General features: G+C 45.9%; 2 protein-coding genes across 3 annotated transcripts in view; one reads left to right on the forward strand and one right to left on the reverse strand.

Moving 5' to 3' along the window:
- Positions 1 to 22,721, forward strand: part of Raver2 (ribonucleoprotein, PTB binding 2) — a 116,592-nt gene that overhangs the window by 86,176 nt on the left and 7,695 nt on the right. The window lies entirely within an intron of this gene.
- Positions 1 to 22,721, reverse strand: part of Jak1 (Janus kinase 1) — a 115,108-nt gene that overhangs the window by 2,963 nt on the left and 89,424 nt on the right. For both annotated transcript variants that reach the window (XM_005353464.2, XM_026781827.1), the window contains 14 exons: positions 21,447 to 21,604; positions 19,204 to 19,327; positions 16,207 to 16,393; positions 11,240 to 11,346; positions 9,085 to 9,228; positions 8,253 to 8,340; positions 7,256 to 7,383; positions 6,177 to 6,312; positions 4,448 to 4,599; positions 3,317 to 3,467; positions 3,115 to 3,209; positions 2,184 to 2,376; positions 1,349 to 1,473; positions 824 to 996 (listed from right to left, as the gene is read on the reverse strand). In XM_005353464.2, the coding sequence (XP_005353521.1) occupies positions 824 to 996; positions 1,349 to 1,473; positions 2,184 to 2,376; positions 3,115 to 3,209; positions 3,317 to 3,467; positions 4,448 to 4,599; positions 6,177 to 6,312; positions 7,256 to 7,383; positions 8,253 to 8,340; positions 9,085 to 9,228; positions 11,240 to 11,346; positions 16,207 to 16,393; positions 19,204 to 19,327; positions 21,447 to 21,604 (1,961 nt within the window). The remainder of the gene's footprint in view (positions 1 to 823; positions 997 to 1,348; positions 1,474 to 2,183; positions 2,377 to 3,114; positions 3,210 to 3,316; positions 3,468 to 4,447; positions 4,600 to 6,176; positions 6,313 to 7,255; positions 7,384 to 8,252; positions 8,341 to 9,084; positions 9,229 to 11,239; positions 11,347 to 16,206; positions 16,394 to 19,203; positions 19,328 to 21,446; positions 21,605 to 22,721) is intronic.

Genomic DNA, 22,721 nt, shown 5'->3' on the forward strand with positions numbered 1-22,721 from the left:
TTCCCTTGTTCCTTTTTTTTTTTTTCCCTTTCATGGTGACCTTCAGCACAAACTCTTCAAGTCTCTGGTGGCTTTTACTGAGATGAATTCCTGGCTCCCAAACGCAGGTTCCTCAACTCTGACTCTAGCCACCCACTACAAACCTTTCCAATGACCCTCTGTTTCAGTTCTGAGTCCTACAGCCACACAGCACAGGCCTCCTTCCACCCAACCTGTGTGAATCTTCCAACTTTTCCCTAAATATGCATGGTTTTTCAAAAACCACGCCTGAACGCTGGCCACCACACCCATAACTCAGACATCACTGACTAGGTCACCATATCTCCAGCATTTGGCACAAATAAGGGCTTTAAAACACTTGGTTTTCAAACGAGAAAAGGCCTTGCAGGTTGAGGGGGCTACATGTCTGCAGAGAGACACCAGAATGAGTCTTAGAGCGTGGGCAGCTAGTGTTCCAGGCTGAGATATGGTAGATGTGTGGTTCCTAAAATCTAGCCAAGTCTCCCTTCTCCAGCATCTCCTTGACTCTGGCCTGTGTACCTTGTGGCCCTGTGACCCCACCAGGCCTTCTACATGGATGCATTATCAAAGAGCCAGCCTCCTTCACCTGCTCACAGTTATGAGCACTGTGGTAGGTGCTGTTGCACACGTGAAGCTACAGAGAGAGAAGCTGCTGATGGCCAAAACTCTCCCACTCTTGGCAAAGCTGGTGCTATCAAACTTAAGCTTTCAGCAGAGCAGCTGGCGGACATCCAAGCATGGCTAGACAGAGCCCTTCCGCAGTGGTTAGAACCCATAGGTACAGTAAAGATGATTCACATACCAGAACACTGGGCTGTCGCGGTCATCCTTGACTGTGTAGTACTCCTTATCGGTTTCAATTGCTTTAGTTAAACCAAAGTCTCCAATCTTCACCTGGTGTTCACTCTCTACAAGGACATTTCTTGCTGCTAAGTCCCGGTGAACGTACTGTCGAGAACCCAGATAGTCCATCCCCTAAGAGAGAAGCGTGGGTCAAGCCCATTGCAAAAGTCACTTCAGATTGTGTTTCCTATATTCTACTTCACAATGAGAAAGTCATTTTGTTCCCACATCACTAACAGTTTTTGTTGTTCTAAGATTAAATGATCCAAAAATAAAAAGTCCAAACTGAAGCTGTTGGACCAAACAAACCCACTTGCTTGTGTAGTGGAGGCTTATATTTCATGTGAATGGTGTAGAATAAAAAAAACCCAGTCTTATTACAGTCTCCCACTGAGGTATAATTACTAACCAATTACACAGTATATTTTATATATATATGTTTTGTTTTTGTAAACATGCTGCCTTTCTGTTTGTGTGTTTTTACCTTACAGATCTGGATGGCATAGTTTAGCTGCTGTTTGAGGTTAATTTTGTTCTTATTCTTTGGCAGATATTCCTTTAGGCTTCCCGAAGGCAGAAACTCCATGATGAGCTTGATACCATTCCCCCCTGTTCAGGAGAAACTGGCATGAGGATGAGGCTGAAAACAGAGGGCAGCAGGGAGCTCTGCGGAGAGGGCCTGGAGGGGTTTCAGCCTAGCCTCTGAAGCATGGGGAAGAGTCTACCCACTGGCACATAGACACTTCCACCGTGACAAGGGGTCACATCCCCAGGTCCTGCCTCAAGCACAAAACCTTAGCAGGATAATGCAGCCCTAGTGCTCTGTGCACCACTAGGCAAATGATCGGTTTAAAATTAGAGTCCATACCCTTTCACTACCAGCTTAAAGCACACACATGAATAATGCACTGCCTTGCAAACAAGGCACAAGTATTAGTGAATACTCCTATTAAATATTACTTGTTGCCTTGGCTTAGGTAAAGACAAAGCAAAATGCCCTAGTTAGTAATGGATCAGAACAGAGAAAGTGAGGGAGTAGTTAGCTGTCGCTTCTTTTTAGCATCAGCCTGACTGTCTGGATTGGTAAAGTCCTATCCTCAGCATTATGTGTCGATCCCTGGAAAGACAGCTGAACCAACCTGTGGCTGAGAGAGAATCTAGGCAGCCTCCCGGAGGTCTGCAGCTGTTGAGGGCCACATCATTGTGAGCCCTGGAAGCCTGACAGCCCACGGGAGCTGGTAGAGATGAGGCTGAGGACTGTCTGCCACAAGTGGCCCTTAGGACTCAGAGGACCACCAAGGCTTGGTGCAACCACATACCGTCTTCCATGCAGATCCCTTTGTACTTGACAATGTTCTCATGGTAGAGGTTCCGTAAGATCTCTATCTCCTTCTTCAAATCAGCTATGTGGTTACCTCCACTCTCAGGCTTCAGGGACTTGACAGCCACCTGTTCCCCTGTGTTGTCTCCCTCGGGATCATATCTGCAGAGCTCGACCTTCCCAAAGTGGCCCTGGAAGGAAGGTGTCCCTGCTATCAGAGAGGCCCAGACAAGCTAGTTTCACTGACTTCCTACTCACCTCAGCTCATCCTCACTTGACCTTACTAACTGCTGCTGCTGAGCCAAGACTCAGAAAGTAGTAGGTGACTAAGAGACCACGTATCTATCGTGTTTCCAAGACAGCATACTTCAGAAGCAATGAATCTATCTCTGGGTCCGGAGGACAACTGAGGCATTCTTCCAGTTCAATCCCAGATAAGCCTAATTTAAACAGTATTAGGACTACATACTGGCTGTGCTTACAAAAATGCCCAGTACAGCTGTTGCTAACGAGCTGACAGGATGTTAAGTGAACTATGAGGGATGCTCTATATGAAAACACAAATCCTGGGAACTGCGTGGTCACATTAGTTGTTATCCACAGGAAAAGCTGTGACTTATTTTGGCACTCTCCTTGTCTATGGAGTATAATCTTGGAAGAGTCAGATATTTTCCTATTTTGACCACATCTGTACTTGACCTTCTCTATCATAGAGAGCTCAGGCTTTTGAATGAGCTGTCATAGGTCCTGGGTACATATGATGTCATATGCAAGTGCACATAACCTGGCACAGTGTCAGGCAGAGCAGGGTAAATGTCCCCCACACACGAAGGTGCTTTTATCTACTCTGATGCAGGACGAGGGGAATATGGCCTGCCACGCAGACAGGTGGTATGCAAACAGAAGGCAAGAGCCTGAGTATAACTTGCCTCTCCCAAGTCACGGATCCTCTTTAGGAAACGCTTTTCAAAATGAGTGGGATCCACCTCTGTTGTTGGCTTCTTTTCTGAAACAATGTCTGGATCTAACCAAAGAGACAAGAAAACAGATTAGCCAGCAAGCAATAATCAGGAAGGCCATTCTCCCTGCCCCACCACTCTGAGGCTGGGACTCATCCTGGCTCAGACGTACTCTGCTCTTCCAGCTTGTTAATGTCCCTCATTATGGCTCGGAAGAAGGGTCTCTGGTTGGGATCATAGTTCATGCAGCGAGTCATAAGGTCAGCTAGCTCCTTGCACGATGGAGTCACTGGCCTGCAGCGGCTTTCATAAAATCTCTCCTTCTGTGAAGACGAATGGCACTTGAGAGACCAAGTACTCACCTTCAGACCTTCTACTCGCCACCATCAGAATCAATTGCCAATCCCTGCTTTAATCCCCAATATCTCTGTCTAAAGGTAGATTTCATCAGATGGGGTTTCTATGCCCTTATTCCAGCATGAGAAAAATCTCAGTCCCCATAGTGAAACAACCCAAATCAAGGGGAACAGGTAGCACATCTCACTTCTAAGATGCTGTGTTCTAGGGAAGTCAGGCAGCTTTTCTGGAAGAGTGTGGCTACTTGAGCAACAGCTTCCTGATTCTACAAATTCTGACTCATTAATTCAATTACTTCATGACTCAGAAATAAATCAAACGAGCCTAGGCTTAACATGCAAATGTTTTCTCTGCAGAATCAGACAGTGCAAACACTAATACCAAATGTAAGATTAGTTAAGTAAGTCAGAGCTGAACAAGACAGTTAACTCAGTAAGTTTATACAGTTTAAGGTTTAAGAGTCTCATGGGGAAGTGCCCACAACATTAAGTTTAAAAACTACTTGCACACCATGCTGGAGTATTAGTAGCAGTCAGGATGACATAGTAATGACCTTAAAAAATTTTAAGACCAGACATAACTAATATCACTTTTTAAAACTAAGTGAAATCCCTGCCTTCCAGTTTCTATGCTGGAGCTGGACTGCAAAGGCCCAGAAGCATGGTCATTATTGCCTCACTGAGTTTATCTCCAGGCCACCCGCAATGGTCCTTTAAAACCTCAGGATAATACTGCAACAGTTAGAGGCCTAAGAACCCCACTAAGGAGTCATTATTCCCATTTTATAGACAATGGAGCCGAGACTCAAGGAGGTTAGTTACATTTGTAGGATGACAAAGCTCGCAGACCAGTGGGGAGATTCACATCCAAGCCCATGCCCATTTCTTCCCATTGTGCAAAGCCCATGAGCATCTGAGATCTCACCCGCCTGGAAAAAACTGCTCACCTCAACCAGGGTCTTATCTTTGAGGGGGATCTCGCCATTGTAGCAGATTTCCCAGAGTGTAGTTCCAAAGCTCCACTTATCGGCAGCCACACTCAGGTTCTTGGAGTCTTCAACACACTCGGGAGCGATCCAGGGGATTCGCTCTATGCACTCTAGAGAAAGGAAACAGACCTGCCTATAGACTGGCTCCTGGGACTACCAAGTATGCCAAGCACTGCCACTGCAGCCAGAACAGTGGGCCAGCAGCCTGCAAAATTCCTGGCCACAGAAGTCCTGTGGTTAGCCCATTAGACAGCAATTTTCCAGTTCCTGACAGGGTGCTTCTGATCAGGGCCTGCTTAGCACAGAGGCCCTATTCCATAAAGTCCCCAGAAGGGCCACCTTCTAAAACCTGGTGTCAAAAGCAGGAGGGCACCACAGGACAGAGCCACCGTGGAAGGGCAGGAGTCGTGTGAACAAGGCTAGGGAAGAGAAAGGAAGGAGTGGGGAGGAAGTCCCACATATGCAGACAGTCAACTGCCCAAACACATACCTACTCTATGGCTCCATGCAGCTAGTATCAATTTTGTGTAGGTTTTCTTCTTTTCAACAGGACAGAAGGAAAGAACAGGTTAAACAAAAGCCACATATCTCTTTCTCCTGGTGACCTCTCAGGCTTCTTTTTCTGGCTTCTAACTAAGGCCAGAGCCAGCAATCTCAAAGATGCCTCTGCCAAGTCCCCTGGAAATGCCCTTGACTAAAGCACTGTCCTCCACAGAGCAGCCTCCTAGCTGTCAAGGAAAGTGGAACAGCAGTGTTGACCCCAAGTCTAGCACTGGACTCGAGCTCACCTAACCTCCCTAGCCCCCTCAATCTGTCCTGCATGGCATATGCATCGGTGCCCTGCCACCAGTCTCACCCTCAAATCCACTGTGTATCATGGGCATCACTGGATTCCAGGTTTCTCTGCTTATACTGTAGTTATCAGTGACTCATCGTGGACAAGATCTTTGACAGGGGTGTCTGTCCAAGGACTACTGAATGATTGCCATATGATGGCCATAAATCAGGCTCCAAAGAACAATTTCTGCTCCTCCTCCAAGAACTGGATATGTAGGGCCATTTCAGGATTTATTTTTCTTCGTAGTTTCCACTCTCTTACTAACATTATTTAGTTAAATTTACTATGCTGAGTTGACTAAAACTCAGTGCTGAAGATAGTACAGGCTTTAACAGATCACTAGCACCAGGTCCTGAGGCATGCTGGTCCTCCTGTGTGGCTATGTGGGTACTGAGCATAGTCTTAGCTGCTGTTTCTTTTGGAGCCAAGAACTCTGCATAACTTAATCCACTGCAAGGGTGGAGGTCTCAGCAATCTCCTTGTTAAAGGTAATGTACTTCCAAACTGCCCAGTGACTACAGCAGGCTTCCAGAACATGGCAGTGGAGAATCCAGGATATCCAACTTCTTCCCAGCATCTATCTGACCATTTCCCAGAGCTCATGGACCCCGCTATCCCAGCACCACCGAACACAGCACCTTTGTCATAGGACTAAAAAGCATCAACTGGGCTGTCAGGGAACTACCCTCCGTCTGTACTACAGCCTACCAATTCACAGCAGCAGCACTGTGTATACCTTTCTAAAGGAAGGCACAACACAGTGCAGCACCTTCTTGCTGCTGGTGGTGAGTGTCTGGTGCAGAGAGACAAAGGAGATAGTTGAAGATGGAGAGGGGACAGTACACTCACCTTGCCTGGACAGCACAGAGACTGGGATGCCAGGATCACTAAGCTTGATGAATGGGCCAATCTCACTGTCAATGCCCTCACGGGCTAGAAGGAGGTTTTTAGTGCACACGTTTCCATGGACTAGGTCTTTATCTTCCTGCAGAATAAAAGAGGTCCACGTGTTCTTGTCTTCTCTGCCCAAACCCTCTGTTTCCAACCCTGGCCCCACAGACCAGCTCTCTCCAGTTCAGCCACAGCAGACCCCAACAGCCTGGTCCACCCATGATATTCTGTTTGATGTGTATATATCCTATGTCTCTTAGCTCCAGGTTCTTCATCAGTGAAATAGGTAACAGCAGAGCAGCTCACACACTCTACACACTGGACTCTGCGAAGCTTCTACAACAGCTGGCCCCTAGTAATGTGCTCCACGATGTTAGCCCTGATGGACACAGGGATTTTCCCTTATTCATTCAGTGTGCTGAATGACAGCTGATCTTGATTGTCACAGCAGAGAAGAGGGAACTTCAATTGAAGATTGCTTCCATTATCCTGGCCTGTGGTCATGTCGGTGGGGCATTTTCTTATTTGCTAATTGATGGTACCACTGTGGGCTGTACCATCTCTATCCAGGTATTATAAAGGTAGCTGAGTGACCCAGGGAAAGCAAGCCAGTAAGCAGCTTTCCTCTGTAGTCTCTGCTTCAGTTCCTGTCTTGGTTTCCCTTAATGATGTACCTATAAGAAATAAACCCTTCCCTTCCTCAAGGTAGTTTCTGTGTTTTATCACAGCAACAGAAAAACAAACTAAACCGGTCTTGTTCCCCTCTTGGTCCTCCAACATGATACCATTTTCCTCTAGACAGTAGTCCTAGGTAAGCCTACACTTAAATAGTAAGCCCAGTTACTATTTACACCAAGTGCCACTACGCACACCCATGCAACAACACGGAACTCTTTCTTCTGCACCTGGAAGCTGGTAGAAGCCCCTTAGACCTGCTTACCAGCACCTCTCCACCACACCTCCATCATACTCACCCCAGCCCAAGAGAATACCCTAGGCCCTAATGGGGCTCACCACTAATGTAAAAATATTCTTACCAAGTAACTCAAGGCACTGGCCAGCTGTTTGGCAACTTTGAACTTCCAGGGGGTGGTAAGTTCATCACTTTTCCGGTGCATGAAGAGATCCAATGGTCCCCCCTCCACAAACTCTTCAACCATGATATCTGCAGATACAGAAACAGCCATATCTAGAACCTTCTGTCTAGGGAGAAATTCTCTCTCCCTTACAAGAGCACTCTTTTATAGACACTGCTCAGTGGTTGAGTTGGCTTAACCCCAGGTTCTTCCACTTCTAATCTAGATGACCCTAAGCAAGGGCTGGCCTCTCCTGAGCCTCAGCCTTCATCTGTATATATACAAATAGCAATGCTCACCTCTCCTGGGGGCCGTAGGAGGAGGAGGATTTCCTAAACAAGAGGCCTTGGCGGAGTGTCTAACACAACAAGGGTGCAGAACAGTAGCCATCACCGCTGCTACTTTCTAGCACCATACACTGCAGTTCAGAGTTTAGGCCACCCATAGGACAAAACTTCCTTTCAGCAAGTCTCCCATGTGATCACAAGAGTACTCAGCACTACAAAGTTCATAAATCAATCAGCTTGGGGTTAAAAAAAAAAAACCAAAAAGCCAAAAACATACAAAAACCTCTTCTTTCTAGATATTCATATCACAAATTCAGAGTAAAAGCCACCTCTCCGAGCAGCTAAAGGCCCAACCTGTCAGCTCCAGTTTACTGGCAGGAGTCTTTTCAGCAGGTCAGCCCTAGCTCAGGATTCACACAAATCACTTCCTTGAGCCCTGAAGTTCCTCATTGGATTGCCTCAATTCTAACCACATGGGCCCGGAGTAACAAGAAGGAAATTTTAAAGAAATAAGTAAAAAACAAACCATGGCCACAATTGACTTCTGCAAATGACCTGAAAAATACCTTGATTCTTTTTCATTGTAAACAAAAGTCAAGAAACCCAAGAGCCTTCACAGAACCGACCCACCCCAGCGGGCAGCTGTTCTCTGCTAGAGAGAACAAACTTACTTTCCACATCTCGGACACAGACGCCATAGAGGTACACAATGTGTTTGTGGGAAACCTGTCTCATCATGCTTGCTGCCTCAAAGAAGGCCTGTGGATAAAAAGAACAAAAGGATGACTAGGCTCAGCCTGAAAAAGAACTAGCTAAGAGACCACCAATAGATCCCAGAAAAACTCACCACTGTCATTCTCAGCCCTGAAAACTGCCTTCCTGGTTGTCCAGTAGCACGAAATACACCTTGACCTCTGAGCAACTCTAGCTAAGGTATAGGATTTGTTTAGAAAATCCAACAATGCAGAGTAAGACTGGTGGGATGAACTACCTACCATTTTCCCCCATCGATCCCTCAGGCCCACCTTATTATTATCCTCTAAATGCCATGAAATTCAAGGTTTATTACTGTTAGAATAAGCAGGAAGCCACAGTTCCTGTTCTACACTTAGCTTAGTTCCTCTCTAACAGACTGAAAGGTCCTCCTGTTCAAGTCATTTGACTCCTTTGGGCTTTCATGTTCCCAAATGTGTGGGAGCCTGGGAAATCCCTTCAGAGCTTTGAGATGGCTCTGCTTACTGCAGAGCTCCATAGCCTCACACAAGGGCCCCTGGTGGACCGGACAGTGAACCGGACAGTGGACCGGACAGTGGACCGGACAGGACTCCTGCCCCCCTCTCACCTCACATCAGTCTCTCCTCACTGCCTTCACACAGCCTGTCTGCCGAGGACAGCAGTGAAGGGAGGAATTCTGACTAAAAGACAAGGCTGGAGACCGCGTGGCCAGAGCACAGAGGTTTCCCCAACCAGCTCACTAACAGCTCTAGAAATGGGGGCACTTACCAGAGAAATGTCCCTGTGGCTGGGGTCTAGGACTTTGAGGATCACTTTTATCTTCTTCTCTTCAGCAATCCCTTCATCGTCCTTGTAGTCCAGCAGGGTCCCAGAGTAGATGTGTGTTCTTGTGCCTCTGCCGAGGTGCTCACCCTGAGGGAGGAAGCAGAAAGCTGGCTGGGCTCTCTCAGCAGCTTCATGATGGCTCGAGTCAGGGCTGACTCGATGCGACACTGAACACAATGGCAAATGGCCTTGTCCTCGTCAGGTCTCCAGAAACACACGGAACTCCTAAGCATGCACAGCAGTGATTTCCTGGACCCTAGCGATAGCCCCATTCCTGAAAAGCAGCTTCTTTTCCACCTCCAGGGTTAGCCTGTATCCCAGTATCTATGACAAACCTGTGAACAATGTCCAACAGCCAGGTATGTCAATGTCACCCAGGTCTCCAGAGCAGACTCAAAGAGGGCTCTGCCAGGTGGCTTCTTTATTCTTAGGCTAGGAGACAGAGGGACCTTTAACTCCTCAGTTGAATGCTTACTGGTCATTTAATTAAGATGCATTCCTTCATGGTGCTTAACCTCAGTCAGCCTCTATAACTGGGGTGATAATGGTACCTGCACCTGCAGCATAATGTAGTAAGAATCGAGCAAGGAGCCTAGGTATAAAGGCTTCTGGTATAAACTGGCACACAGTGCAGAAACTCCACTGATGAGTCCATGGGTTCTGTTTCTGAGACTTTCAGTCCACACTCTTTTCACACTGGACCTCTACCCACATAGCCCACCCCACCACTTTACAACACCCACAAGGACATGCATGAGAAGCTCAAGAAGCACAAATCACATCAGTATCCTTCTAAGCTGAGGACTGAGCTGGTTTTTCCCCATGGGAAGAAAGGAGACCATATTACCAGATAAGACCACCATGTACAGAATGATCCATCTGTTTCTAAGGACCCTTCCCGATTTTCAGTACTTCTAATTTTTAAATCTTCACACTTGGAAATCAAAACATGATTCATAAAACACACTGAGCAGCTAACACTGGCCCCACAAAACTTGTAAATTGGAATATATTATTCCATGATTCTGAGAGCTCTTATATAAGCTTTTGCAAATACAGAAAATGGATTTTGGTGGATACCTAGGGAGCCAGTCTTGTTCCCTACAGAAAGACACACCACTGCTAATCAGATATATTAATTTACACAAATACCAGCATTTATCATCAGTCACAGCAGAATGGCCATTTATCTTCCCTGTCTGCTGCATTCTGGCAAGGTCCTCCAACTATTCATTAGAGCTACAGCTATTATGAAGTGATCCATCAACATTGTGGGAAGCTGAGTTCCCAGACAGTCCATAAAAGGCATATGCTTTCAGGACAATTGCTCTTCCCCGGGAGGAGGACTTAATTCCAGAGGCTAGTTAACAGAACCCACAAAGGCCAGTGTCCACTCCAGCTTCCTCCCATGCAGTTCCCTGTCTGGGCAGAGACTTGGCAACTCACCTTCTGGGACTCTGCTTTGGTGTCCTTCCTCAGGAAACCATGTCAGCCCTTCCAAGACCAGATCTTGCATAGCCACACATGCCACTGAGGGGGGCAACTACACTGGCCAGTGCAAGTACTTACCTCTCTGGGCCTGGCTAAGCCTGGGGATTGTAGATAGCAAAGGCTGGGGCAATGGTCTGACTCACCAGCACGATTCTTTTCTGAAGCTAGTTCTTGCCCTGCCCTGCCCTGCCCTGTAGTCTTTGTTCTCTTCTATTCCTTTTGGAAGTCCCCTCTGAAAAAGCAGGCCTGAGCCCCAGAGGTACCAATACAGAGCCCTCTGTGGGTGGGGACCATCATTCCCAGACTCTTACCACAGAGACCAATCTCAGTTCCCATGTCTGTGCTCCCATACCTCTACCCCAAGTAGCCCCATAGCCTATTCATACATATCCATCCATCAAGGACTAGTATTTCAGGGGGTGGCCAACAGGCAAGATTGGGTAAAAGGGAGGGTGTGGCTGAGTGCCCTTACCTGTTAAGTGAACCTCCTGGTTCTTTTCCCACTAGTATTTCCCCAAAGCAGACTTTATTTCCCCCTCAAATCTCCAGGGGTTCCCGATGGGGAGTCGAGACCAATGCTAGACAAAGGCCCACAGTGGAGACTTACTTGTATAATATCTTTCTTAAGGATCCGATCAAAACTCAGCTGGCTCATGGGGTAGACGGGCTGCCACTCCTGGGCTTTCTTAGTGGCTACTAGCAGATTGGAGATTTCTGTGGAAGAGATCAGAGAATTCTGAGCACCATTCTAGGTCCTAGATCCTGGCCATCCAATGTATACTGAGCCATGGGGCTCACCGAACATGTGTTTGCTAGTTCTGACATTGAATAAATTTGTATTAGGTAAATGCTTATTTCATACCCTCTAGGAGCTTACAGGCTAATGACAGAGTTAGCATGAATTAGCAATCCCAAAGAGAGTTGATTTATCCAAGGGTCACACAGCAGGATCTGTCTTGGTAACAAAGTTTCCCTTAGGAAATGAACATTTAAATCTAAAACTGGCTAGGTGTGGCAGCACATGCTTGTAGTCCCAGCACTTGAGAGACAGTAACAAAAGAATCAGAAATTCAAAGTCAGACTCAACTAGTGAGTTAGAGAATCTCAGAACTAAAGTTCAAGAAGCTGGGGACCATGTCTGCCTCATTTTCTGCTCTATTTCTACAGCCTGAAACATAAGGAATGTTCAACAAGTTACTTGGCTTTATGTTTACTTTGTGGTACTGGGAATCAAAACCAGGGTCTTATACATGCTAGGCACGCACTCTATTTGCCAGCTCCAGAAAAGAAATTGTTAAATGTAGGAGCACTCATTCAGTCCTCAACACTGAAGGAGGAGCATTGAGGAGAGGCTGATGCTCTGAGTCTAGGGAACCCTTTGAAAAGGAGAAACACAGCTTTATGCAGATAGTGGGGGAAAGGCAATCTAGGTTGAGTGTCCTAGAAATCTTGCTGGATGAAGCTACAACCTCTAAGCATGTGGGTTAGGAGTAAACCATTCCCCAAGCCCCACGAAGTTAAACAGCAAATGCAACACATGATCAGGTCTGTCAGGTCAGGGTTACATGGGCAACAGGGAATTTATCCTCTGGCAAGCTGCAAAGTAATAATGATGCAACATAACCTTCCAAATACAGATACAGTGCAGAATCCTCTGGGAACCAGGCAGAGCTGTCATAGTCCCTGAACACATCACATATTTCCTTCAGCTGGACCAGAACCATTGGGGAAGTGACAACTTGCGGATAGTCTCTGCTTCACTTTCTTGCACTGGAAGATAGTAATGAGTTCAGGGAGAAATAGTCTCCCATGGGAGTCCTGATTCTTAGTTTCTGATAAGGATGTTCCCAAAAGATCTCTAAAAACTATGAGGCACAGTCCATAGTGGCAATAAACTAGTAAGCACCAGTTACCACATTGGTTACCTCAGCACAATCAGGTTCCTCAAATCTTCTCCCTCAGAATAGGGCTCCCTGCTTTTTTTCTGTTTACATTCACACTTTGTTTATGCTATGCCGGGTACAGTTCTACAAGCAGCGATTAATACGGTTAACTTCTGGGCCCTCAGGACAAGCCCAAGAGGTAGGAATTGTCAGTATCCTCATCTGAACTCCAGTTCAGAACAAAGACTCAAAGACAATCAGCAACCTAACCACAGGGCTTTCTAAGTCGGAGAGGAAGGAGTTACAAAATGCTCAGGACCCAGAGGTGCGATCTAAGTACCAGAAACTGGATTCAGGCATCTTCTGGGTGCTCCTTTTCTTCTGAGCTATTCCTTCCACTGTTATCTTGACTCTAGCCTATTCCCTAGGAAAATGCAGATTAAACAGGAGCTGTCCTAGAAAGAAGAGGTGGTGTCAGATGTAATGACACAGGCTGGCGGCACACCATCTGGAAGTTAGAGAGAAGCACGGATCCAGAGCGGTTCATGGCATGATTATCTGAGTGTGTACCTCAAGGCACCTGCACTAGGGTTGATGTAGGGGGGAGGGGGCACATTTAACCACCATGAGCAGGTTTTGTATGAGAAAACTGTGCCCTCCTCAGGTTGCTAAGTGAAACAGATGAGACCATGCCTAGAAGATCTTTAGTGTGCAGTAAAGGCTCCACCACTGGCAACAACTGTCATCATAATCAACCACTATCCTTGTCTTTCACCAGTGTTCCAGCCTTGTGGGCCTGAAGAGCTGTCCTCCACAAGGAGCAACTGAGTGGAAATAAGGAGCATGCATGCCTGTACTAAGCACTGACAGGTTCCATGGAGTGTGGAGCTGGGCACCGGGCCTAATCATGGATTTACCTGTCTCTATCATGTGCTTCTGGCTGGCCTCCTGTCTTTCCCCTGGCTTTATTACATGAAGAGTTGTATGTTCTAGTATAAGCAGTACGAAACCCAGATCAAGGTGTCTGACTCTGAATCCTACAGTTAGGAGAACAGAGAAACTGAGCAACCTGAAAGGACACTCTTGTGTCACAGGCTCCCAATTTCAGCACTTCTTTAATTTGCAGGTGTCAGAGGCAAGAAAGCAGGCTCTGAGAACCAACATGAGGAAGCTCCACACTGGGTTCCCTCAGCCTTCCCTCCTCCACAGACTTGGCTCACCATGGTACCTGCCCCTCTGCAAAGTGTATGTAGATGGAATGGAGAGGATTGGGGTGAGACCGTGTGTGTTCAAATCCGTACTCTTTCTCCATGTAGGGTGTTGGCCAAATACAACAGGGACAATGGCATCCTGAATTATTCTGACAATTAAATGGCAAAAATCATGTAAAGCCTTTTAACTGGCAGATCAAACACTTACTAAGTGTTAGTAGCCATTATTATTATCCACTGCCACTACCCTAATGACTACTGATTCCATTAGCTGTGGAGTCTTAAGCAAATCATTAAACACCTCTGAAACCAACTTCCTATGTGGGGGAAAAACAATGAAATAGTCACTAAACTACCTGGACATAGTAGTTATGCTACAGTGGAAGCTATCCCAACACCTTATGGACAGTACTGCATACAATTCAGTGTGCACCCCATGCTTCCCATGAGTCCCAGAGCAGCGAGTGAAATCCAAAGCTTGTCTTGAAAGCTCATAAACAAGTGAGAAAAGGAGTCAGAAGACACCCTCCAGTGCTCAGTGTCCGAAGGGCCACAGGAGAAGCCACACAAGAGCTGTTCAGTTCTGTTCCTACATTCCTCCCTCCACAGCTACTGGCTTCTAGATCTGTGCTGCTAGGGGGTGATATCGACATCAGAACTCTGTACAGGGAGGGACCTGACAAGGAAAGCACATTTCAGTATCCAGTCTTCTCCATTCCTGTGGATTCTGTGTTCTCCCATGGACCATGAGCCCTAGGGAAATAAGATCTGTTTTAACATCCAGAAGAGAGGTCATATGAGTAAATAGGACTGCTGGGCCTCAAGGCCCTATGGAGCTCTGAGGTCTCATGGGCAAGAGGCAGATGTGTTTTGCCCGTTGTGGCACATCATCTAGCATAAAAACAAAGGCTGCAGTTATTCTCTGAGGCTGGCAGGTAACCCTATCTGATAAACAAGAACACAAGTCCTTCCTCTTTCACCAAATTCAGGAACTTGCCTTTTGCTGAGGCTAAAACATATTTCACACTGGGCTGAAGTATAGCTCAGCTGAAGGACAGGCACATGACTTGTGTGCATGAGGCTCTGAGTTCAATCTCTAGCAGTTCTGGAAAGAGAACCTGGGCCCTTTCTATCTTTCCAGGTGACTCTTGAAGAACAAGAGCCTGGTCCAAGGCTAGTGTCAAGAGTTGAGCCGCATTCTCTTTAGTCAAGGCCTGAGACTTCCAAGGGCGGATCTGGCAAAGGCAAAGCAGTACCTTGGGGTGAAGAAACAAAAATCCCAATATATGGGGATCTAGAATTCAGGTTAGCTTTGACTCCCAATTTACTATAACATTATGTAAGATGAGCCCTTGGCCAGGCTCATCCCCCAAAGCACACTTTCACACTCACATTCTGAGGCAAGACGTATACCTCAAGGGTATTAGTCATTCTAATTTTAGTGTGTGGCCAAAAGCAGGTGATGCCCTAGTCACTAGCCTGGGTTTTACTTCCTGATCATTCTATCTAGCCCTCTGCTTGCAGGAGGTCTCAGCTCCTTGGTATAGCAGCCAAGGCGTCCTATAATCCCAGTCTTCTCTCTTTAGTCCCATTTCTTCTCCTCTCCCTCTAGAAGCTTTCTGCAGTCCCTACTCTGGCCTTCCACACTGTTTCATGCGTATTTGTAGCAGTGCTGGGCATGACTTTGCCTAACTCCTCCCTCTCATCACCCAACACTTAGCTCAAGATCTGTCTCCTGCTGCCATGCCTCATGATTCAGAGATCTTAACTATTTCTTTTCACCCAAGGGTATTATATCTATCACCCATCGAATACTGAAGCAGTCTCAGTGATCTGTAACATTTCCTGAACTAGACTACACAACCTCAGAGAACAGGGCCTGGGTCTTCCCATCTAACAGTTCTTTGGCCCACAGACATGCCAGGAACATCTGTCTAATACATAAACAGGTGAGCTATCAAGCCACTTCACTCAAAGAACAAAGAAATCCCTGCTAATTAATCGCAAACACTGTCTTTCCTGCAATTTCACTAGGGTGGTGAGAAGAGGTGTGTGTCTATTCTATAGACAACACTGGCACTAGAGCAGTGGTTCTCAACCTTCCTAAGGCTGTGACCCTTTAGTACAGTTCATCATGTTGTAGGGACATCCAACTATAAAATTATTGCTACTTCATAACTGTAATTTTGCTACTGTTATGAATTGTAAAGTAAGTATCTGATATGCAGGATGATATTCAACCTCTGTGAAAGGGTCCATTCAATCCCCTAAAGGGTCACATCTCAACCCCGCACAGGTTGAGAACTGCTTCACTAGAGGGATGAGACTTGACATAAGGACAGACCTGCGACAGAACTCAAAGAAAAACACATGGAACTACAGCTGCTTTAACCGAGACAGCATCCTTTGTTCCACATGGAAAGCATCACAAAGTGGCAAGGGCATCTCCGAGCGGCACAACTTGGCTCTGAGAGACAAACCTCGGGGCTTAGGCTGACAGCAGCGCTTTAATACAAAGCTTATGTTGTCTGTGCGCAGGATCTGCTTCTTGAGGTGGTTCATGAGGTCTCTCAGGCTGGGGAAGTGGTCGACAGAACCATGCAGGCTGTAGCGGCCCTTCTGTACTTCAATCTGAAAGTTCTTAAACTGCTTCTGGCCACCCAACACCTGCCATTCAGAAAAACAACCCTGTTTAGAATGGAGTCAGGCAATGTTAATGTTAGAGAGCACTGAGTAAGAGGGTGTAGAAACTGTACATATAAAAATATCCCCAAATAAACTCCACCAACAAACCAATCAACCAAGCAGTAAGTCAATAATGAACTGTGCCAGGAAAAGGCACTGATAAAGGGAGTTACTATATTAGCATACAGAGATCTTATAGCTGCAGAAGTGTTGTTACATCTTACAGAAATGGCATATAAGATGAAAGCCATGAAAATGTCATAGGACTGTTGAATATTTTAAGAAAACTCGACACATTTTAGAATACAAGTTTTTTTTTGTTTGTTTTTTTTGTTTTTTTGAGACAGGGTTTCTCCAAAGCTTTTTGGTTCCTGTCCTGGAACTAGCTCTTCTAGACCAGGTTGGCCTTGAACTCACAGAGATCTGCCTGCCTCTGCTTCCTGAGTGCTGGGATTAAAGGCGTGCACCACCACCGCTTGGCTTAGAATACCAGTTGTTGAAAGCTGATCCCTAAATGGCTATCTGTGCCATGTCCCCTCAGGATCACAGAACATGATGGAAGAAGGGGCTGAAAAAAATATAAGAGGAGGAGGGAGGGATGCAGTGTTACAGAACCCCTTTTTATTGGCACAACACGACCACTGCATGTGAACTAGGCTAGCTGGTTAACATCTTATCGTGGAGGAGGGATTAGGAGACTCCAACCTTCTGAGCATACGAACACAGTTAACAGCTGCTGGGGAAGGAAGGGGCACTGTATTTCATGATATAGATACTAGTACAGTATAGCTATGTGGTATAACTTCATGGTATAGCTACTAATGCCTATGATCCTATAAGCAATCCTAATTAAGATCAGTTGGTCATCCAAATAAAGACAAGACAATGAAAGAAGGACTTTCTGAGAAGAGGAAAGAGATTGGTCAGAGTTGGAGGTGGCAAGAGAGAAAGAAAGGTTTGGTTATAAAGGGTAAATATGATCAAAATATGCATACATGAAATTATAATAAACTCATTATTATGTATAATATATGCTAACTTTAGAAGAAGATAAAAGCCTTAGCACATCCTAAAGATTATCCTATACTGTGTATGGAGTAAGAATTCTGGTTGCTAAAATGACCCGGCACACCATGAACCAGCCCAGAGCTGGTGTCTGGCTGTCCATCCAGTCCACAATCCCACAAAAGGAGTCTGAGCAGCTTTCTTCCATGGGACCTTCTTTTACAAATAAAGATATCAAGAATTTAGGTCAGAAAGATCTCCTTATGGTATAAAGTGGGAAAGGACATTTAAAATACCAATGTCGGCAAGGTTACTTATCCATAAAAATCTTTGCAATGGGATAGCACCACCTCTATCATATGGTAAGCTTTAACCAACTGCATGTATGTAAAATGTTGGATGAAATAGACAATCCTCTTTGTGACTGTTTCTTTTCCCACGGTAACTTGACCACGGCTGTGTTACTCAGACACTGAATTAGGCTGACTCTACCTCAGGAGGTGGGGCTATCTTACACAGACATCCATTCTATTAAACTTCCTCCAAAGATTGAAGAGAAATGAAAACAGGCATCCTGTGAAGGTAACAAGCCTGACAAATTCTGAGCTCCATTCAGCCCTAAGGCCCAGCTGTTCAGGAATACTCCTGCAGCTTTATCCAGGACGCCTGGCAGCATTGGGTTCCTTATGTGACTTCCTCCTTCCACTCTTCACAGAGCCCAATACTAGGGTTCTCTGGTACTTCTTTCCTGTGTCTGATTTCTACCATATGCTAATGTCTGGCCTCCCTCTAGTAGGCTCTACCCTCTCATTTTTCCAGTCTAGGTGAGTCTCACTATTCCTGGTAGACTTAATGTAGACTAACACTGTAAAACTCACTATCTTCATCAGGCATGGTGGTATACACACGTTTAATTCCAGCACTCAGGAGGTAGAGGTCACCAATCTCCTCAAGTTCAAGGCCAACCTGGACAGTGAGAACTACATAAAGGTATTCTTGTAACAAAAAACCAAATAAACAAGCAATAAAATAAATCAACCCCAAACAAATACTCTTAACTAATCACCCTCATTATTCTCTAACATACTCCACTTAGCATTATAAAAAGCTGCATGACTAACAAAGACACTCGAGAGATCATGAGGCAGCAATCTTAAAACCACACATCATCTTCATTTCTCTCACTTTATTCTTGGCTTGAATCCTCATCTGAATGTTTATGTAGCAGACACCTTGGGACAGCAATTTATGTTAAAATGACCAAAGCTGCTGGGGAAAAGAGGCCATGTTGATAAGGTGGCTTTCTGACACTAGTCTACATATACCAGAGAATGCCACAGGCAAACACAGTTGTAAGTCTGATGATCCTGCCACTGGGTATAAAGTAAGCCACTCTAGATAATTATGCTAAAATTCACCTGTGCCTGATGGGAGGCAATTATCTGGTCATGTTCTACCTTCCAAAGCTATAGCCCTTCTTCCAAGAGATGGCAGAAGAGAAGGAAAAGAGGGTGGAAAGCAGGAGAGAGAGAAGGAAGAAGGGAAAAAGAAAGAAAAGAGGAGAGACAAGAAGGAAGGAGGAAGGGATAGAGGGAGGGAGACTGGCCATAAGGAAGGATACGAGGTCTTGGCTACTGAGTGTCCTATCAGACAGGACATTCTTTCCAGATTACCAGGGACTTGCTCATAGACCCAGGTGTTCTTCTCTGCCATAGCTCCTGGGCTGGGTAGCAATGAACAGATACCTGTGGCTGCATCTCTTGGCCCACTCCTGTGTCCTGACTAACCTCAGATTTTTCAAAGCAGGTGACAGTCATGAGGATGTTGTCGAAGTCAGTGCAGCTCCACCTCAGTACGTACATTCCCTCCTCACTCCCTTCTTGCCGCAACTTATTGATGGCATATTCTGTGCTGGAGAGAGAAAGTGGGCAAGAGACAAAGCTCACACCACAGCACTTCAAATACCAGCAACATCTACTTCATGCACTAGTGCAAACTTCCAGTCCCATATTGTTACCTGCCAGGACCCTAAAGTCCTCTCTGACATGGCATGAAGCATTTGACAATATGGAGGAACTTTGAGACACCCTGAATATCCAATACCTAGAAAAGAACTCACCTACTGCACCCCAAGACATATAAACCTGCTTGATTATCCCCAAGTTCTACAAAGACACTATCTCCATGTCTCACCAGAAGAGCATCTCGTAATACTGGTGAGTGAAGGTTGCCAAGGATACAGCACCAGGAGTCCCATGCTGGGCCTCTCCAGCCCCTCATTCTAACTGAAAAAGGAGCCCCATTGAGGAGGGCAGTTTGGTCCACTTTGTTTACTGCTGTGTCCTCAGTGACCCCAACAGGCCTGGCTCACAGTAAGTGCTTAATCAGTAACAAGCTGAATAAATACCTCAGTGATGAGCAAAAGAGCATTAGAGAACAGGTCTTATACTCCTTTGCATTCCACAATGCAGAGAGTCATGATGTGCAGAGGGCACAGAACACTGGCTAAATGGTTACCAGTGCTTGGTAAACATGCTGATAAGTGTTGGTGAAAGAGGACTGGTGTGGTCAGTGTGCTTTAGAAAAGCAGAGCAGTGGTGGCACAAGCCTTTAATCTCAGCACTTGGGAGGCAGAAGTAGGTGGATCTCTGAGTTCAAGGCCAGCCTGGTTTACAGAGTGAGTTCCAGGACAGCCAAGAGAAACCCTATCTTAGAAATCAACCCCCCTCCTACACATACAAAAATAAAGAAGAAGAAAAACAGAGACTTCAAGAACTTTCCAACTGTGCCATATGGTCATACCCTTGCTCATGTTGATCTCTCACCTGGAACACATAGCTCTCTCCTCTTTGAGACCTGGGAAGCTATCATTCACTTCAGTGCTTAATCTTATATGAATGCTACCTACTCCCAAGTAGTAGATTTCAGCCTCCCACAAACACGCAACATTTATTCCTTCACGTGCACTCAATGTCCTTGCTGTACAAGCTGAAATAGCAATAAGCAATGCAGACATGGTTCTGCCTTTAGGAGGCTCATTCTCTGGGAAGAAAGGCAAGTCAAACAGGAAACATGGACATAAACTAAACATCGGTGGTAAGGAGGTAACGAACACCACTGAAGGAAAGCAAAGCAGAACACAGTATTCAGGGACGAGGTACAGGGAGGGTTCAGAATGTTGTCACTTTATATAAGTGATTAGAGAAGACTTCTCAGACAAGGCAGGAGCCAACACCTGGAGGAAGGGAGGAAGGGAGGGCTGTGGAGACCCTAGAGCAGTGGTTCTCAACCTGTGGATCCTGAATCATTTGGGAGTTCACATATCAGATATTTACATTTTGATTTATAACAGTAGCAAAATTACAGTTATGAAGTATCAACAAAATAATTTTAGGGCTAGGGGTCACCATAAACATGAATAACTGTATTTATTAAAGGGTTGTAGCATTAGAAAGGTTAAAACCACTGCCCTAGAGGAAGGGCATTCTACACATGGAGAAAAGCCAGTGCCAATGTCTGGAGGCTCAACTGAAACTGGAGCACCAGAGAAAAATGCTTTCAGGGTGGCCAACTCCTCGCTCTGCAGTGCATGTGCCTATCTCCCAAGGCTGTGAGCTCTTTCAGTGACCACACACCACCAACTACCTGTCTCTCGGATAATCAAGATGAGAAGAAAGGGGAAAGCAATGGAATACAGATGAAGACAATTCCTAAGATTTCAAGATCTGAATCCTGTCTCCTTTGAAGTGCTCAGTATTGGACAGGATAAGAAGAGTTGGCTATGGAGAAGTGAAGAGGTTGAACTATGAAAAGCAGATACCAAATTAAGGGAGTAGCTGGGTCATCAGAAAATGACAGGAAGGGCTGGCAGAAGATCAGAGAGCAAAGAAGGTGCCTCCAAGCACTAGCCGCTGGCCAACTGCCCCAGTCTCAACAACAGGCACCTGTGGAGCTATGGGAACTAGACGGTCTACCTCTAAAACCTAGGCTCTTTTCACACCAAGGTCATTAAGAGCATTCTGGAACTAACCAGATTGGTCCATGACAGCCATTCTGTATATTGTGGACGATCAGTGGGGGAGCCACATCAGTGCAGAGAAAATGGTGGGCATCTGCTGTAAGCCGGAAGTAGCCATCTATCAGGGACACAAAGGACAAGGCCTCCTCGTGAGAAGAGAGCTTCAGTTCCTGGAGAGAGAAGACATAGCACAGTTACATCACTATTCTGATGTGGCTCGCACCTACAGACACCTTTGAAAAGCCAATTTTAAAGCAGGGCCCACCTGGCATACAAAGGCCTTCATTTGCTGACAGCAGAAACCTGAGCATGAGAGGTGTGTGAGAGATGCAGAGAACTGATAATCAAAGCAAGACTTGGCAACCTGTTGGTGTTCTGCTCTCAGGAAGGACCAGCAGCCAAGTACTGCCTGCTCAAAGAGTGGAGATACAGAGAGCAAGAATGTTCTTGGGTGGGCGGAGGGCACACCAGTGAATCACAAGCTCTGCAGCCTGCCTCTTCAGCTTTAGAGCATCTCCACCTGCCACTGGGCTCAAACATAGTCAACTCACTGTTTTTATGGGTCAAAATGGTCAACTAGTGTTTAACCAAGGATCAGTATATCCTTAACAGGTTACTTAACCTCTCCATGCCTCTGTAAAATAAGGAATACCACCACCACAGAGTTGACATGGTAATTAAAACAGCTGGCACTTGTCAGGGCCTTAGAGGAGGAAACACCTGGCACAATCTCGGTGCTGGTGTTGGTGAAGTTACAAGAGACAGGTATTTCTAGTGTCTTTCCTTGTTATAGCTCCCTTGGCAGCACAGTAGCCTGGCAGAAACAGAGGCCTGAGTGCCTAGTGTGAACTCTGCCTTCAATATGGGAGCACTAACTGGGTGCCAGATGTGACTGGCAGCTCAGGATGGAGCTGCTCATAAAATGTAAACCCCACTTACTGCTTTTCTTCCTTTGTTGTTACAAGGGTTCCCACAGTGAATAAGCAGACCACTGGCCTGCTGTCATTGCCACTCCCACCCCCTCAGATTCCCTGGGGGACGGTAACTCCTTAGAAGCCCTAACAACACTGGCAGAAAGTGTGGCCTACAGCCAGGCAGCCTCAGACAAATCCTGCCACTTTCTCAATATGAAGTACAAGTCCCTATGGCTCTCCATTGTAGTCTCAGGTCCCCCATTTGAAACTGAGCTGATACCCTACATCTTACAGTTCTTCTAAAGCAATGCTTCTCAACCTTCCTAATGCTGAGACCCCTTAATACCTCATGCTGTGGTGACTCCCAACCATA

The sequence above is a fragment of the Microtus ochrogaster genome, chromosome 10 (genome assembly GCF_000317375.1).
Source record: "Microtus ochrogaster isolate Prairie Vole_2 chromosome 10, MicOch1.0, whole genome shotgun sequence".
Lineage (NCBI taxonomy): Eukaryota > Metazoa > Chordata > Mammalia > Rodentia > Cricetidae > Microtus > Microtus ochrogaster.